General features: G+C 46.0%; 1 protein-coding gene across 6 annotated transcripts in view; it reads right to left on the minus strand.

Moving 5' to 3' along the window:
• Nucleotides 1-214: 214 nt before the first annotated feature.
• The window catches only part of IL1RAP (interleukin 1 receptor accessory protein), a 49,205-nt gene continuing 30,557 nt past the window's right edge, over nucleotides 215-18,862 (minus strand). For 4 of the 6 annotated variants that reach the window (XM_050308236.1, XM_050308238.1, XM_050308237.1 and 1 more), the window contains 7 exons: nucleotides 18,454-18,619; nucleotides 17,444-17,515; nucleotides 16,174-16,303; nucleotides 15,084-15,232; nucleotides 12,223-12,372; nucleotides 11,118-11,261; nucleotides 215-1,487 (listed from right to left, as the gene is read on the minus strand). In XM_050308236.1, the coding sequence (XP_050164193.1) occupies nucleotides 763-1,487; nucleotides 11,118-11,261; nucleotides 12,223-12,372; nucleotides 15,084-15,232; nucleotides 16,174-16,303; nucleotides 17,444-17,515; nucleotides 18,454-18,619 (1,536 nt within the window). In that variant the 3' untranslated portion in view covers nucleotides 215-762. The other 2 variants (XM_050308240.1, XM_050308241.1) reach the window with 2 other exon arrangements.

Raw genomic sequence — 18,862 nt, forward strand, 5'->3', positions numbered from 1 at the left:
GGCTTGTTTTCCTGCTGCATGAAAGGCCACTCAACTGACAAAACAAATTCGTCATGTGGTGACGCTGGGAGAGGGACCAAGCCCAGGAGTTCACTGAAGCTCTGGGAACAGAAGGGCACCTGAGCCAGCTTGGACAAACTATTTTTCCAGGAAGCACCCGGTGAACGAGGTTCCGGCATTTACCAGTTCCCATGGCGCTTTTAGCAACAGCAGGTTAAAGAAATTAGTTTTATTTGACGAGAAAGGGCTTGTCTTAGCACTTTTGACCAAATTCTTTTAAACCACAGTGTACAACTGCACTGGCAGGGGTTCCTGTTACTCTCATAGCAAAGTTTTATTCTTTGCAAAATGCAGGCTCGCTCTCCTCCGAAGGTTACTGGCCAGAAGGATGGCTCCTCCCCGTTCCCTCCCTCCCAGGCTCCAGCTGGGGACCTGCCCTCCCACTCCCGACCCCAGCAGGAGCCGTGCTGCAAACACCATCGCGGCTGCGGAAAAGCAATGCCAGAGAAACACATTTTCAGCTCCACTTTGCAATTTAAATTCAGCAGAAGGACCCGGGCAGGAAGCCCCCAGCAACTGCTCTGTGCATGGCTGCAGGTCCGTGGCTCAGGTCACCAGCAATGATATTGCTGCAGTCCTCCACACTGGCATGGGACTGACGCTGAAAGGCACCACGCCAGCCAGTGATAAGATAAAAATTTCCTGAGGCTGCAGTGAGTTTCTTTTGCTGGCCCAGCACCAGCAGTGCTGTCAGCCTATGGGTCAGAGTACGTAGAAGTCATTGTTGTTTGACAGGTCGCTGTAATGGCAGAGGGCAAGAGCAGGAGCCTGTGCTGGTGGGGGCTCGACTCGACCCCTGCCCTGAAGCCCCTGTGCCGCCGGCCTGCCCAAGCCTGGCTTGCAGAGATGAGTGTCCCACCTGGTCTCAGCCACAGCCTGATGCTTGTGCTTGAGTCTGCTGCTGTCATTGCAGTAGGTCCCACAACACCGGCATGTCAGGAAGCGCTTAGCTCGGTGTTTGGCCTTTGACTCAGGGGTCAGGGCCTTTGCTCCATGAGTGAGAGTCACTGCTGCGGTGCCCCGTGGGTCAGGCTGCCCTTTCAACCGGCTCCTTCTCCGCTGGATGGGATCCAGGCTGATGTCCGACTGGGAGGAACAGCTCTCATTCCAGCCAGCACTGGCGCTCAGGCTGCGCAGGGGCAGGGCGAGCCGCAATGCCTTCCAGAACTGGGAGCTGGAGCGCTTGGACTTCTCCCCCTTCCAGGTGACAAAGGAGACAGACTCCTTCAGCTGGAGGATGCTGGGGTGGGTGCACTGCAGTGGCCTGTACTCCACCACAATAAGTTTGGTTGCTATGGCGTTCTGGCACATGATGCCCAGCTTGAACTCCAGGAGACTGATGCTCTTCTCCGTCAAGTAATCAGGACTCAAGACCACGATCATCCTGCGGCTCCTCTGGATGAAGTCGAACACGGCTTCGGTGGTATCTAAGAGTACAAGGACAGAGGAGTTGGGGTGCACAAGGAGAAGGGAGCAGGAAGATAAAAACTGAAGGAAGCTGTTTGGTGGCATACCTGCACAGATCCCCCTTTCCCACAGAAGGAAACATGGCACAAGCCCTGTGACTTTCGACTTGCCCACACTCCTGCTGGCAGCATTTTTGCTGTGCAGGGTGTTTTTGAGAAGGCTGAAGTGGTAAACAAGAAGCCAGGATATGCCACTGCTGTATTCTGACTTCTGTACAGCATCACTCCTGCCCAGGGAAGTGCAGGCATTTCATAAAGGGCAGGTCTTGTTTGGGAACCACCTGCCCACAGCTTGAGCAGCCCTTTGCGTCAGGGGAACAAAGTGAAGCAATCATGTCACTCTGCCAGAACTCACACTGCCAAGGCCAAGATCCACCTCCTTCCCTGTCATGCTCTCTCACAGAGAAAAGGAAACCTCCAAATTTAGAAAGCAAATATGTCAGCCTTAAACCTCTCTATCAGTTCCCCTAGCCATCATGGGGGGTGGAAATACCATGCTTCAAAACATTTCTTGGGATTCATTGCAAGTTGTAAAGCTCAGCAAAATGCTTAGCTGGAATGGTGCCAGGCAAGGGCAGCATCTCTTTTATTATGAATGCTGAAAAGCAGCAAGCCTGAAGGATGTCCTCAGACTTCTACCTGTGGCTTGGGATGCAGGAAGCATATTGAAGGTGTCACGGCTAATGGGTGAGCAGTGGAAATGATGGGAATTATAGGGATGAGGCACTCTGCAAATTAACCCAAGCTGATTAATAGAACTGTAAAAACTTTAAAAAAAACATATACTGACTGAGTGCTGGTGCCTGAGATGAGGGGGGACCCAAGGACAATTTGGTGTTCAGGCAGGACAGGGATCATTTGAGTACGAGTTCTTGCAGATTCAGAGAGAAAAACCTGCATGTAGGAATGTCTTGCAAAGATCTGTTTTGGGAAGAAGAGCTACTTGCTGCTTCCCTTCCCTTTCACACTGCTGAAATGTTCATTCCTCAGTCTGGAGACTCCCCTCTCCCTGCCAGTGGAACACTGGTCTTTTATATAAATAAAAATACTGTTCCTTCCCTGCAATGGCAATGCCTCTTATTCTTCCAGCACCTGGCTGTCTCTAATCTCACAGTAGAAAGTCCACCACGTTGCCTCTGGTTGAACCTTATTTTAATATTGTAGAGAGAAATACTTTTCAAATATGTATGAGTAGCTGTAAAACTCATTGTCACTAGATTAGTTGGAGACCAAGAACATGGGATAGGAAAAATGATCACATAGTAATATCCTAATGGAGCAAGTAAGGCAATGTTTGGTTTTATAACATAATACTGGAATTAAAATCAACTTTTTTTTTTCTGGTATAGAAGGTTTGGGGGGATTCCCCCCACCCCCAACACACCCAGGAGAACACTGATTCACTGAAACCAAAAGTAGATAATAAAGTCAACTCTGTCAGAATTGTCACTTAACGTTGTGACGTTCTTAACACCCTATTTCAAAGGCACAAAGAATTGGCAGCAACGTCCAATTTATCGAGTCCAGACCTCATTCAAACCTTTCTACAACTGATTGAGACCTATTTTGAAAACAGCCAGGCTTCAAATTTTGTGAAAGAAAAAGATCTTTTGCTGGTTTGAAAGGTCTTTCTTTTTGAAACTGGAATCACAGAACCATGGTGAAATTTAGGCACGAGCAGCCCCTGGGAGGTCCGCTATTCTACCTGCCTGCTCAAAAAGTTCAGGCTCAATTAACATGAATGACTCTGATGATGCTGAATTGAAATGTTTTGACTGAGGTGACAGTGCTGGTTTTCTTTTATCTGTTTTGAATTTGCAACACTTTTTGAGAGTTGACACTTTTTGGCAGGGAAAACACTCAAATTCCCAAAGACAGATTTTATTTCTGAGAATGGGATGCATTTAGACTTGTCTGACCAGGATATTCTGGGATGTTCAGTTTACAATGTTTACCCAGCTCATGAAAAATCCTGAGTGGCCACTTCACAGTGTGCAGGTCCCAGTGACACCACAGCACAGGATAGGACAGGCAGCAATAACACCACAGAGGTTTGGGGATTCAATACACTTGGTTATCTGCTTTACACTAAAAAACTTCCACCTTTACTCAATGGTTACAGAATATTTTGTTTACTTGTGTCTTCCCTAATGCACCCCAGAGATGTAACAGAGGATTATAACTATTATGGCCCTAGATCCCATACCCACAGACCTCAAATCCATAGATTGTCACAAGTATTCCTTTTGCTAGCAGTCTGGAAGTGCTAGGCTCTCTCTCAACTTACCTGCTAACAGGCAAACAAGGGAAATAGACAAAGTGGCTTGGATGAGAAAATATGAAGCTGACTGAAACTTTTCTACCCAGTTGCCTGGAAGGACATGGGCAAAGCAGCCTAACAGTGAGTTTCGTTTCTGTGGTTTGGCCAGACTTCCAAGATTTTCGTTCAACATTCTGACTTGATCTCTAAAGCAAAGAGATTATGTTTCCTTTTCATCTTTCTGTCTTGTGATTGCCAGTCACTCTTCAGATCAGGGATTTTCTGTGTGTTTGTGTCCACTGCTGTGAGACACCTCAATGCTGTGTGTCATTGTGTTTTTGCCTGCATGGCCCTGGTAGCTCAGGTGCCTCTGCAAGCACAACATGAAACAGCTAGGAAAGTGTCCCCCTCCAAGGAGGTGTCTCAAGTGATCTTGATTGTTGGATTACACACAATTATCTTTCTTAAACAGCATTTCGCTGACATAATGGGGAGGAATGGTACTTATGAGTAATGCACGAGGACTGAAATGCAAAAGTGAAAATGTTTTATTGAAAAGCAAAATAAAATAATACTGACACTTCACAGACCAAATCACACAAAGGCAAAAACATGCAGAAAAGAGAAGGGAAAACAACTCTGGAACAGCTGTACAACATCAAACAGCACAGGGAGGGAAGATATTTTTTTCCAATTTGTACCACGCTGTTTCCCCATGAAATAACAATGAGGAACTTTGCATGAGGTGCATATTGCATAAATATTAGGTTAGAGCACAGAAACTCAAATGAATCAACTGATTCAGACACATGCTGTGACAGAATCCCACAATGGAAAACCACAAGGGGCTTAGAATAAAATGGCAGGTGGATCTGAGGTGCTTGCAGATCTGCATTACAGCTAAGACTGGGCTTTAACCCTGGCCTGACAGATCCCAGCAAAGCCAGTGGTAAAGCTCCTGGGGGAGTGGAGCCTGCTCCAGCGCTATTCCTTCCACCCTGTTCCCTCTAGACCTCTCAGAACCCTTCCAGACCATCACATCTTTCACCTTGTGGGTGCTCCGCTGATGTCTCTCAGTAATCCTGTTCTCAGGTTGCAATGGCACCAAAGGCCACTGGTTCCAGAGATGTATCCAAAGGCCAGTGCAATGGTGCCAGAGAAAGTTCAGGTTTGTTAATTATTTGGAAAATGCTTTGAATAAAATCAGCAAAATATATGAGGTGAATTTAACTTTCTAAAATAATCAGACTTACTGAAACATCAGCAGAAGTTCTCTTGGTAACTCAGCTAAAGTGAGATGTGATGTTGTGAGGTCGGGTATGTCAATTTAATTTATGCATATTTTGGAATCAATTTTTTAAAAATCATCTACGAATCTAACACAGTTCTGCTTTGGCCTCAGGGCCTTCCCTCTGCCTGCAGATCTGGCAGCTGGTTACAGAGATGCTTAAAACACAAACAAAAAGGTGAAGCTAGACAAAATGACAGGGTTGCAATGGGTTCACAAAGCTGAGCATGGTTTTGGGTATTATCTCTTATAAATGTCCCTCCTCAGAAAACTACAGTAGAAAAGCTCACAATAAAGCTCTTAAGCACCTATGAGCAGATGAGAAACTCCACTGCCTCCAGTGAAACTGACTGCAATTTTATCTGCTTAAAGGAAAACTTACTTGGGGTGGGGAGGATGAAGAGGAGAAGCTCTAAAGAAGCTCTATTTGTTTCACATTTGTAGCATCCTGGTTCCAGCCAGAACAGGGTTAATTTCTGCAGTAGCCAAGAAGGGGCATGCCCAGGATGTGGAGCTTATTCTATATCACCTCACACAACTGCCAGGGGAAGGGAGTCTCTTTCAGGAAGAATGGATCCCTTCCAGGTTGGTGGGAGGGAACGGTCGGGTATTTTCTATTGTCGGGGGGTTCTGTGTGAATCATTCATTTCTTGTACCCTCTGTCACTAGTATTGTTGCTGCTACTGTTTGTTTTCTTATCTCTGTGCTGTTTCCAGTAAATTTATCTTATTTCAGCCTGTGATCTTTACCTTTTGTCCCTCCAATTCTCTTCAACCTGCTGAAGGGGGCGGAGGAGGGGAAGGGTAGAGGAGTAAATGGCACATGGTTTCAGTGGGAGCATTAAATTGGGAAGTAACATTTCTAAACCATGGCATACAGTACCTGACCAAGGGCAGAGCTCCCCACAGCCCTGGAATAACATTATTAATCATAAAATGCTAAGGGCAAGGGGTTTCCCTGATGCCAGGATTCTGTCCCACACCTTTAAGGCTGGGCTTTTTATTGGGATGCCCTTAAACCTCTTCAGCTGGATGAGTAATGCATAGGCTCCAAACTGTAGTGCTTTTTAATGCCATTATGAATGCATATGCTTCACCCACTGAACACCAGAGTGAACACATGAGTCAAAGGTGACTCAGCATCAACCATTATCAATAAAAAATAAGCATGCTCTTTGTGTGTATAATACTGGAAGTGGGCAGGTCCTTGCACTGGAAGCTACAGGAGTACAGTGACACCCCCAGTTTGCAGTTTTATTTGAAAACACTGTGAGCCATAGCACCAGTCAATGCCAGGGTCCCACTGTGCTTTGGTTTGTCCTACAAGGGAAGGGACACTCCCCTCTTCTGTCTTAAAAGCCTGTGTGATGGGGGTTAGCTCACCAGGTCCTCTCCTGCTGCCTCACACTGAAGCAAGGACTGGTACACAGTGATTTTTTTCATTTCCATTTCGTGCAAAGGTTACAGAACCTGAGATACACCCTGTGATCTGCAACTCTGGGCTGGAAGCAAAATAGGGAGACTTGCTTTGTAAAGCCAAGGCTGGTTTAAACCTGAGCTCTGAATTAGGAACAGTGATGGTGTTCACATGCAGGCAGAGAAGACAGATTCTTCACAGAATCATAAGAATAGTCTGGGTTGGAAAGGACCTTTAAAGGCCATCTAGTCCAACGCCCCTGCAATAAGCAGGGACATCTTCAACTCGATCAGGTTGCTCATAGCCCTGTCCAGCCTGACCGTGACTGTTTCCAGGAACGGGGCATCCAGCACCTCTCTGGGCAACCTGTGCCAGCATTTTACCACCCTCATTGTAAAAAATGTCTTCCTTAAATATGGTCTGAATCTACACTCTTTTAGTTTAAAACCATTACTCCTTGTCCTGTTGCACCCTATTTTTCTTACAAGCCCCCTTTAAGTACTGAAAGGCCACAAGAAGGTCTCCCTGAAGCCCTCTCTTCTCCAGGCTGAACAACCCCAGCTCTCTAAGTCTGTCCTCATAGTCTTACCCAGCTGGACAGAGCTAGTAGCTTTTATAAGTTCAAAAAGTTTGTAGGGCCTCCTGGTGAGTCAGACATATATCCAGTGTCATCCCAGAGGCCTTGGCAGTACCTTGCATGATGCTGTCCCCCAGCCATTGGCAGAGGCAGTAGGCAGGTTCAGTAGTACACTGGGGTTCCTTGTAGTGCTTGTGAAGTCCCTGAGTTTACGCTACAAGAAACATCTCTCAGATATGCTCCATGGTCTGTACAAATAAGAGACTTCCCCTGTATTACAAGCATTACAGCTCTGAGGGATCTGGGGTACTCATGAGACCTCAGAGTTCCAGAGACTGATCGCTCATTACTAAAAGTGCTACAATACAAATATCACCTAGCAGTGTTGTGAGAGGAGGGGTTTAATGCTTTTATGAAAGCCATTTCCCATTGGCAAACTATCTGAATGCACCTTCAACAGAAATATGGGGAGCAAAGATGAGAAGCCTCAAGAGTCTATGCTCCCCACACTGAAGCAGAAGTCTGTGATCCCACAGTGATTCAGACTATAGAGCTGGGACATGTGTGAAAGGCTCTACCCTGGAGCCACCTTTCAAACTCTTCCTCAGCCTCTGCAACAGGGACCAAGGAACAGAAAGGAATGAAGGCACTTAGGAGAGGAAAGGAGCTCTGTCCTGGATGCTAATGAAGGTCCCATGGAACTGGATCTAGGAATACTGGCCTATACAAATACCACACCATCACAAGGTGCTGGATGCATCACACCTGTATAGCCCAAATTTAGACCTTAAGCCCAGGGCTTGTGTGGTTGATAACAAGAACATACATTTGCAGAGAGGAGGGGTTTACATCTTTGGTCCCTCTACTGTCGGAGCAATACAAAACTGCAGGGAAAACATGACAATCCTCCAAAAAGTTTGGGACGTGGTCCTTCATGGAAAAAACCCTGAGCTCCTTCCCACTCCCTGGTATAACTTGGGGGTTTGTTTTGGTTTGTTTTCTGGCAGTGTCAAACATTTTTCAGGGATATGCGTCAACCCATCAAGGCTCAAACTCTTGCTATTTTTTTTCACTGGAATTTCCACCTGCAACTGCTTCCAGAACCTGCCCTTTGGATACTTGGATTTCTCGCCTTTCCATTTAATGACAGTCAAGGCCGCCTGGGCCTGCTTCAGCTCCTTCACTTTGCTCTTCTTGATGGCTTTGTACTGCACTAGAATGACTTTGATGTTGCCCTTGGAGGCCATATTCTCTAGACCAGCCTTGAGCTCCAGCAGGGCCTGTGTCCCCTGCAAGACGTAGTTGGGACTCAGGACAACAAGCAGACGTCGGCTTTTCTGGATGAAGCTCAGGGTTTCGTCTGTGACAACTGGGAGAAAGAAACATTGAGGTGGTTAGTGATGCCCAAGAATATGCTGTTGAGATGCTAGTGTGACACCAGGTGTCTCCTGAAGGGGAGGGGAGGGCCTCCTAAGAGGCCCTCTCTAGAGACTACACTGGTGCTTCCCAACCCTGCAAGTGACTCCAGGTGGGACCTCCTACACCGTGGTTGATGCCCACTTCCCCACACAGTGACATCTTCTACTCCCAGCCTCAGACTGCCTGGAGATGCATTTCCTCCTCCCTGTGCTGTGTGGAGATGCCCAAGACAGCTACATCTAAGAGGTACGGTACCACATGTCAGTGACACCACCCAGCACCATGAGGATGCCTTGTGGCCAAGAGGGCAGCTGATCTCATAGAGAGGGGGAAAAGGAGGCTTTCTGGAGCAAAGCAGGGAAATTGCTAGCTGAACAACACATGAACTCAAGGGAAAAACTCAGCCTGAAGAGGTATCAGGAAGCTTGAATGTCTGTGCTTACATCCTCCTCTGGGAGATATCTGGAATGACTCTGGATACTCCTTTCAGTCCTCTTGCCTCAGTTTCCCCACACCAAACACACACAATATATATCTATGCATCTACACCCTCCCTGAGTGTCCTTGTGGGTTAATTTGTTTTGGTAGTACTACCATCCTAACTCCTGTTACTCATCCATCTGTTCCTGTTGCTGTCATCTATGAAAGCAGATTAGAGCAATTTTAGAACTAAAAAGTAAACTGTTCTGAGGCCTTTTAGTTAAGTGTCCAAAAAATAACACCCTCCAAGGAAGGGCCATGTCATGGTAACTGTGGATCCTCTTTAATATTCTAACATCTGTAGGTAGACTGTCCTTAGGCACCCTCCTGTAATTAATGTGAAAATCCCTTGTAAGTGTGAATCCCAGCGCTTGTACTCTCTGCAGCAGGATCTCCCACACTTCATTTACAAGGGAACACTCTTGACTGGTCAGAAATTACAATGGAGAATAAAATAATGCTGACAGGCAACTTCATTTAGCTGTCAAGCTCGTTTGATTAGTTCCTGTCAGCTAACTCATGGGATAATCCATCTCCCACTGTTTCTTCATCAAGGACAACATAACTCTACCCATGACACAGATGCACGCTCTGGAGGCATGACATCAGCTGCCAAAAGCTATTTCCTGGTCTGCCGTTCTTTCCCAAGAAGATTAGTCAAATCCTGGCTAAGAAGCAACGGGGAAGCCCCAGCAGCATCGCGAACGGCAGTGCGGTGACAAGCCACTCCAGCAGTGCTCCAGAGGGCTGGCACTGGCTTGAGGCTGACAGTGACTGGCATGAGGGGCAGAGATGGGAGTGTTCGGGGGTTAGGGTGAGGGACAGAGAGCCCAGGAGAGCTGTGGTGGGAGGAAAATGACACCCTTCAAAGCAAAAGGGGAAGGATGGCAAGAAGTGGCAGAGGGAACAGGAGGAAGGAGGACATCTGGTGAGAACAGCTCAGAGCAAACCTGCTCTGAGTCTGACACTGCATCAAGCAAATTGAGCCTGGAAAGTTCCCTGCCATGTCATCCATTCTCTCTCTAGAAGGAACAGCACCAGGACTGCATCTGTCTCCAGGTCCCCTGAGGCAAACTTACTCATTTATCTTCAAACTTTGAGGTGCTCCTAGATGCTAGCAAGCATCTAGGAGATAAAGATAACAGACTCCAGACTGATTCTGCTCCTTTTGTCGTGCAACTGGGCTGAGACTCCAGCAGTCCCTCCTGTCCTTCCCAAAAGGCACCCCAATGGAATTTCAGCATGGGTTCTGTCATTAGAGGGGTCCTGACCCAAAGGCCATGAATTCAAAGTGGGGTGGTCTGCACTGGCAGAAGTTCAGACTTTAAATAGGCATCAGGGGTCACACAGCCAACTGAGCCCCCAGGACACTGGAAACAGAGAGTGTTGGCTAGATCTGTGCCCTTGCTGTGGCACTTGTGTGAAGGTATGCTTATCTGGGGAGTTTCACAAACTTCCATTCTTGATTCCCTGCATCCCTGCAGCAGACACTATGTCCAGAACCTTGTATGATTTAGCTCAAAACAGTGAAAAAAGACTACGTTTTACTGAAGAGATAGTCCCACCACCTGCAACGAAGTACTTTTAATTATAGTAGTTTAATTGTATGCCATATTAGACACAAACTCCCTTATTTATGAGGGTGAGTGGGACGCATGTTATCTTCTCACTGATTTTGGCACAGTGCTCTCCCCACCTTCCTGAAGCAGACACTCCTGCTTTTTACAGGCATTCACCATTACCCTCTGTGAGCTACTGTTCTGGTCCAGTATAACACTTCCCCTGTTTCTTTTCTTCTAGCCTTGACTTTATCCCCTTTTTTTAAGGTAGCTCAGAGGGCTTGCATGAAGATCAGTTGTCCAGTTCCCCATGCTGATAGATCAATCACTCCTGCACATCACTCCTGGAGAGAGCAACTGAAACAACCAACCACCATCACTTGCCCACCACAGCTTTTTTGGAGGCCTGGAGCATCTGCAATAGTCATGTGAAGCAAAAACATTAGAAGATACCCAAAAGAGTTCATTAATAGTGATGGGGAGGAGAAAACAAAAGATAACCTGAATAGGCCTGTTCCAAACAATTATCAATACCTCAAAGAACAATAAAGAGAGGATGTGCATGGAGCACAGCCCCCTGTGAAATACTCACTTCCCCCAGGGAGGCTGTCTCTGTCGAAGATACACAGCTTGTACCCAAACTCATTCTCCAAGACTCCCCGCAGTGTCAGCAGCACAAATTCCTCCTCCTCCGCATTGCGCGCGTAGGACACGTACACGTCATACTCCTTCCCGTCTGAGCATTGGGAATACAGAGAGACACAAATGGCAGAAGAGACACCTGTGATACTGCACATGCTGGGCCTTTGACTTGCTTCCTGGGAAAAGCAGGTATAAAGGTTCACTTTGAGCCCAGGCACTGCAGGTTAGGACACATCGATTTCCACAGTTACCAGACAGCAGCGCTGCCTGTTTGACTATCCAGCCTGAATGTGCACGAACTCAGATACTGCCGGGTCGCTGAAGTTAGAAAATCAAAGCAAGATGATCAATCTGTTCTGTCCAGGTTCCTTTTGTCTTTTGACATCTTTGACATTGCTCCTTGTCATTGCAGTCTATCCACATGAGCAGTCCCACCAGACAGAGGCTTGCACCCTGCCTACACCCTAAGTGAGCTGCTGCACCCCCATGGCAGGTTCACACCCCAAGCTGTGAGGGCTCAAACACCCTCCTCCTCCTCCAGAGGAAGAAATCTCACCTCAGAGTCCCTAGCAATGAACTCCCAGTAACACAGGGAAGCTGTGGAAAAACTGAGGAGCGAAGGGTGATTTCCAGATACATCCTTTTGGATGACTTCCCACATTTTAAAGCAGATCAGTCTGGATCAGATCATGAATTCTTACACAGAGTCACCAGAGAAACCAGGGATGTACTGAAATTTGGTGACTTGTCTTTACTGTCTAGATCAGATGAAATAGCTAGCCATCAGCAGGGAAGTGCCCCAGGGAACCTGACATGTCCACGCTTTGCCTCTGCAGAGTATACAGAGGATTTCTCTCTCCTTTCCCTTGACCCAAGCCTGACTCCTCTTACTCTAAAATGACCCACACAACTGAATGTAGGTATAGAAATGGAAGGTCAAAATGTCATTATGCTCTGAAGAGGGTTAAAAATAGCTTACAGGAAAATTCCTGTATGAAAATGAAGGGCCTGGTCTGTAGCAGGATAAAATAAATGTAAACTCTTTAATACATTACCTAGAATGGTTTCATCTGTTCCAAAATGAGCCCGATAGAAGAGGACCATTTCAAGCCAATACACATGATAGATGACAATCAGCACCACCACAAGCAGGATAGTCGCCCCCAGTCCACAGGCCAGCTCCACGGTGTACTTCGGTGCTACAACTGGGTCCAAAAAGAAAGAGATGGTCAGGTTTAAAAAACAGGTTGGGCCTTCAGCTAGGCAAGAACACGTGTCACATGCAGCCAAACATCATAAAGGAACAGCCAGGAGCCAAGCTGGCCCTTCAGAGTAAGGTGGCCAAGCCAAGGCTCTCTAGCAGGACACATGATAGCTGGCCACCCTGGAATGCCCATTCTCAGTTATTAGGTCTGGTTGAGCTGGCAGAGCAAGTCATAGCAAAGGCTGGACTTCTGTCTCTGAGCAAGATCCCAGGAGCAGCCAGATGGCAGAACAACATGTTGATGAAAAAAACCTTCCTAGTCCAAAACCAGCTCACGAACATAACCTTCTCAGCAGCAGAGACACTCTTGGGGCAACACAACTGCACTTACTTCTAGGACTGCCAGATAAAGTTCATCTGCAGCAAAATAAAGGCAATGGCTACTATTTTTGCTCCCCATCAAACAGACACAGGTCTTAGAGCTTGCCCCAGACTGACAGCAAGCATATAACTCTGACAGCAAGCACATAACTAGCCATGGCCTGATTATTTTCTACCAGAAAAGAAGAATCAGAGTTCATTAAAGAAAAGCTGAAATGCTTGTAAACAAATAGGACAACCTGTGGACATCAAGCCAGAACATCACAGCTTCCCCCCCAACTCATACACTATCTGTCACAGCACTGCTGCTTTTTTGTACTAAGGACAGAAAATAACTCTTCTCCCTGTATCCCTGGGCAACTCTCCAGGTGGCAGTTGACATACACACTGGCAAACTGCACAATAAAAGAACAGCAGGGAGTGGAAACACCACCAAATTCCAATATTTAATAAGTTTTTAATAAAAGTGAAGTACAAAAAATAAAATGGAAAGAATTTATCAATTTTCATTAAGTGATGAGCAGCTGAAGTACATGAGAAGCAGAGGGAAATAATCCAGAAAAAGAAAGAAATGTATGCAATCTAATGTAATGAAACAGTTGGAGCCAACATATATAGCCACTTGCTAAAAACTGGAAGATAAGTGTTGCAGGGTCAAGTTCAGGCATTCTTAATGTTCCTATGCACAGCAGGATGGGCTGCAGTGAGCTTAGCCTAAGGCAGCTCTGCCAGCAGCAGCTAAAGATTGTTCCACAGAAAAATCCAAGAACAGAGCAGGAAGAAAGGGTTGTGGGTAACCATATCTGCTCAGAGAAAAGCCAGTCAACTACCCAGGAGCAGATGGGGGAGGAAGAGAGAGGGTGATACAGATGAGTCCACTACAGAACAGCATTTAGGCACTGTTATATAGAAAAAGAATCTTAGTATTTTAGATTCACTTCTGCTACATGTACAAACATTATCACCCCAAAAGAATTATGTATGGAGTATGAACACACTGGAAGATGGTTTCAGCCTTTCTCACTTATGTGTTCCTTCCCAACAATCCAAAAGAGGTTTGTCTCAAAGGAATGGGACTAAAAAAGAGGGAGGTCAAGTATCAAGAAGAAAAAGATCTTCCAATAAAGACCTGTGTGAGTCTTCCAATGCTTGTAGGGCAGAGTAGGGGGCAAAGTAGGTCTGACATGACCTACCAGGGCAGCATTCCTTCTGGGAGAGGGGAGGTCTAACTTACAGTAAAAGCAGGTGTTAGAGATCTAGATGAGGTTGATAAGGAGGCAGAAAGATACACCTTAATCAGGAAACCTCACATAGCTTTTATTACTGAGAGGTGGGTCTGGGAAATAGGAACAAAATCTTTGATGAAAAAAAGATGTAGGAAAAACTCACACTGAACAGAGCTGAATCAGTCCATACCATCCACACTGAGGTAGCTGTATCTAGACTGAAGAATCATCACAGCAAGGAGTAAACCACAGAGCACTGTGGTTTGACCATCTCATTCCCTGAGCAATGCCAGCCAGTGCAGTGTGCCTTCTGGAGGACGCAACTGTGTCACACAAACCCCTCACCCAGTCAAGGCAACCTGAAATCATTTCAAGCAGCCTGTCCCACCCAGGTCTGCTTCAGTTGTGGTACATGGATGGGATGAAGACCTATCCACCCCACCCCTCTCTCCTCCCAGGCACTTGACCATGGTACCCCATCTCGAAGAAGTGGTGCAGTATGACAGCAATGATGCAGCAGTATGTACAGAACAGACTGTGTTAGGCAAAAAGTCCTGATGGAATTCTTTGTTCCCTTACTGTTTTGCAAGGCAATGTGAACAATGAAGCTGGATAGGGAACAGGACTCCAGGATTACCTGGAGGGGAAAGTGCCTCCGCCCTCCCCACACACACACGTGGTCCCCATGGCAGAGACCACAGGACACCAGCAGCGAGGAGAGAGCAAGAGAGAGTTTATTGTTCTGGGCAGCGACATAAATAGCTCTTGGGGGGGATTACAAAGTAACCATTAGGAGTTCAGGAGGTCTTACAAACCCACCAATGATAAGCGAGGGTTAACAAAGCCAATGAGAGAACTTTTGAGTTATTTCCCAGACATTACCAAAGTAGAGATAACACCGGGGGGGATGTTGGGAAAGAGAAGGTAAGTTTAGCAAAAGAGTTACAAAAGCTATTTTGGAAACACGTTCACTTAAACAACATTAAAAACCTCTGTCTTCTCTCATACACTGCAAGCCCACTGCAACAGGGCAAGGCTCAAGGCAGGACCAACAGCCCCCCCTGAGAACACCTCACTTCACACCCAGGCTCTGCAGGTACTTTACCTTTCATGCGCACTACGGCCTGGCTCTGGTCCTCGCCTTTGGCGTTCCTGGCATAGCAAGTATAATTCCGTTTCAACTCCTCTGGTGTGGCCTTTGCAATTGTTAGAGTCCTTATGATAGTTTTGTCTTCAAAATCTCTAGTAATTTCACTGTAAAAGAAAAACTAGAGCATTACATACGTGAAAGCTGCAGCAAGGTCTTAGTGACAGATATTCCTTTCCCTGATGTAACCTCTTTCTTTAAAAAGACCAAAACACATAAACTGATATTTATAAATCAATACACACTTCAGACTTTAATACAGCTGCAGCCCTTCCTTTATCTGATTTCCCTTAATAATTATTTTACCACTCATAATTTTCTCATTGCAGCTGTGTCACATTGCCTTTTAGAGAAAATGGAAGTTCTTGCCTATAAAACAAGAAGATCTCAGGAACTCAAGATTCAGAGCCCACGTCACATTCCGCATACAATCCTGGATGAGTCACTTTGTCTCTCTCTGCCTGAATTGACCATCTGCAAAATAGGGCTACAGTATTTCCTTTTGCCTTTCCTTTTTCTAGGGTGGTTTGCAAATCAGCTGGGGCAGTGGCTGCCTTCCACTTGTAATTCAGAATCCAGCAAATGGGGCCTTGTTTGGGTCCTTCACGCAACTGAATGTTTATTCCTCCTAATCAAATATATGTATAATACTACATTTTTGTTTTCAGCCTCTGTTTTCTTGAAACATTTTTATCACTTATGCTATTTTGGAATATTCCTCTAAATATAATTGACTGCCCCTGTTTTGGAAGTCACACAATGACACCAGCTACTGGCAGCACTTCCAGGACCTGAACAAGTGATGATGTGAACTAGAAAACAAAGCTCCCTCAAATCCTTCTGTAAGATATGAAACTGTCCAGGTCTGGAGGCCTTCTCCTTAGAGCTCCTGGTGTTCATCACAGCATGGTGTAGACACAGGGGTTCCTGATTAACAGGGAAGCAGGGGACTCCACACTCCCTTGGGACTGTGCATGCCTAGAGCCACACCCCTCTGCAGGACCCAAGAGAGGATTAGATTCAAATGAAGGTTCACATTTTATGTTACCTTTGTGTGACTTTTATCTTGGGGTCTGTGATGTCATCTGTGTTTTTTCCATCTATGGTCCACCATACCTCAGTCCGGGAGTCCTTCAGGAAGGTGAAGAAAACCTCACAGGGCAGGATGAGGTCATCTCCTAGAAAGAAAGGACCACTGTGAGGTATTGCAAAACAGGAACAGCACCACCCATATTTTGTGCTATCCGGGGATCCTACCAGCCTGAGCTCTGCCTCCCTTCAGGAGGGAAGGAGGCATCCACTTTCTGACATCTAGTAACACTTTAACATCTTGGACATGATGATTTGTGACAGACTCATAAACAGAAAAAAAAAATCCTGCCTTCTCAAATGTGTTACAAATTTTTTGACTTCACAAAATGACCCACCTAAAGGGAGATGCTCCATGCCAACCACTTCCTTGGAAAGCCAAGCAGTGTTAATCGTCCCCACTGCAGAGGGGACAGATGCCAAAATGCGAAGCATCAAGCTCCACAAAAGCATTTTGATGTGGGAACACTTCTTCAGGAATTTGACTTCTGCTAAAGATCAGACTTGGGAGTGTGAATATCTTTGCGATCAGCACATAAGTGATTTTTTCTTATAAAGTAATTATTGAAGAAGTCTGACCTTCTGAGCCTAAAAAGCTGTACTTTAAAGTGAAGATTCTAAGGCTAATCATAATAATTGGCACCACATTTATTACAGCAGTCTAATGGAACACAACCCATTCAATATAGGGAATTACTCCAAGGAGCTGTAAGTTGAAATTGATGGGGTGGGGGAAGGGGTTGAGGAAGGGGTGCAGTACCCCATTACCCAATGCTGCGAGGCCAGCAGAAGGAGAGCTGTCACTAATTAGGAAGTAATCAGCCAAAAAGGGAGAGATGAGCAAGAAGTAGGTAAAAGGCTGAAGCCACTATGGGGGTGAATGAGGGAGTGTGGAAGCAAACCACAGCCAGGGCCAAGACAAGATCCTACAGGAATTTTCCTAAGCAGCTCAGTGTCCCCATTTCATCTGCTTCTGCAGCTGCATCCTCCATCACCATGCCTGAATATCTGTCTTTATTTATGCTTGCAAAAAATCAACTTTTAAAGCTGTGCTTTCCTATTCTGGCATCCAGAACTGGCATCCCACGCTGTCTGCAAGGCAACTTGTGGCAGCTCGTGTGCTCTGGGGATGTGGTGGAAGGAGAGAGCTTCTGTGCCTGGCTGGGTCTCCCTGACCCACAGGCAGGGTGTCAGGGCAGCAACTGCAGGCATCGAGCACTGGAATTTACCTGCTTCCAGTTCGTACACAACTTTCTCATTTGGAGAGATGAACTGTGGTGGCAAGGCCTTGTTTGGAGATCCTGCAGGAAACAACAGAGAGCCCCCCACAGGGACCCAAACTTCATGAGAACCTGGAACCCTTTCAGCTTCATTTATGATGCCCTCACACCCCACTGCACATTCCCCAAACTAATTTGTGATATAGTCCCGCTTTCAGAGTTCCATGCACAGAGAAATCTAATTTTAGTCCCCAAACTGAGGGCCAAATATACATTTTGAGGCTTCTCCAAAGTTTAGGTAAGCTAGTTTGGGCCTCTCACATCAGAAGACCTCCATACCCTCCTCCTCTCCCACAAGACATAACCTTTTTTTTTTTTTTTTTTTAAGAACCAAAATACAAACATAATTTCCTGTCACAAATATTTAATTCAGCTCCTAAAGCAGCTGTTGCCACGGGACTCAGAATCCATCCTACAACTCATTAGGTTTTTAAGCTCTGTCTACAATTCCCTGGCAGGTGGGCTGAGCCCTTGTGCCTGGGACAGACCTGTCCAAGCAGTGGGTACCTGGAGCTCTGCCTGGGTGATTAACAGTCCCAACCTCAGCACACAAGGCTTTGAGCTTCCAAGAAGATCAAGACAAGTTGGCTATAAAGGGACAATCTTACAAAGATGAGCAAAGGGCACTGGAGACAACAATGAGCAGGAGTGCCAGGGTTATTCACTCACATACCAGCAGAGGGTACCCCTGGCCATCTCATGGGCTGAACCTCACCAGCCTATGCCTGGCCACTCTCTGTGTTTGGGGGCATTTGATATGGTGGTGGGTAAAGCCTCTAGTGCAACATGTTCTGAGAAGTCACACCAAGCTGACCTCAACAAGAAAAAATACACCAGGTCAGTTGAGTAATGCAGGTTGAACACAACCATAAATGGATCCTGTGGCAGACTCTTCTAGCTGTTTTTACCACTTCTGCAGTTATCCACATGCATTTTACATATTTTAAAGTCATTCTTACCCACCACCTTCATCTTTATGGTTCTGGTGAGATTATATGTTCTTCCATGGTCCTTGAATGTCACAATACAAGTGTAATTCCCTTTATATGCACTGCGGACAATGACGATGACAAGCCTGGGCCCCTGGGGATATCGCTCATTGAAGCCATCCACCGAGTTGCAGTTCTGGAGTCAGGCAGAAAAGCACTTGAGTTTGGGATTCAAAAGTAAAGACATTGGTTTAAATGCTGCTACAAAAATCTGATCTTCAACTATAAATATGGTACTTGGGATCATGATGTAGATCAGACCTAAATACCATGAACTTTGAGCATGTTGGAATACAGACTGCTATGTTCACCTTGAAAATGAAGTGATAAAGCAGATAACCCTAATAGTTTTATCCCACCTTAAATACAGGTAGTTTTA

This window comes from Myiozetetes cayanensis, unplaced genomic scaffold (genome assembly GCF_022539395.1).
Source record: "Myiozetetes cayanensis isolate MyiCay16 unplaced genomic scaffold, myiCay2020 scf13, whole genome shotgun sequence".
In the NCBI taxonomy this organism is placed as follows: domain Eukaryota; kingdom Metazoa; phylum Chordata; class Aves; order Passeriformes; family Tyrannidae; genus Myiozetetes; species Myiozetetes cayanensis.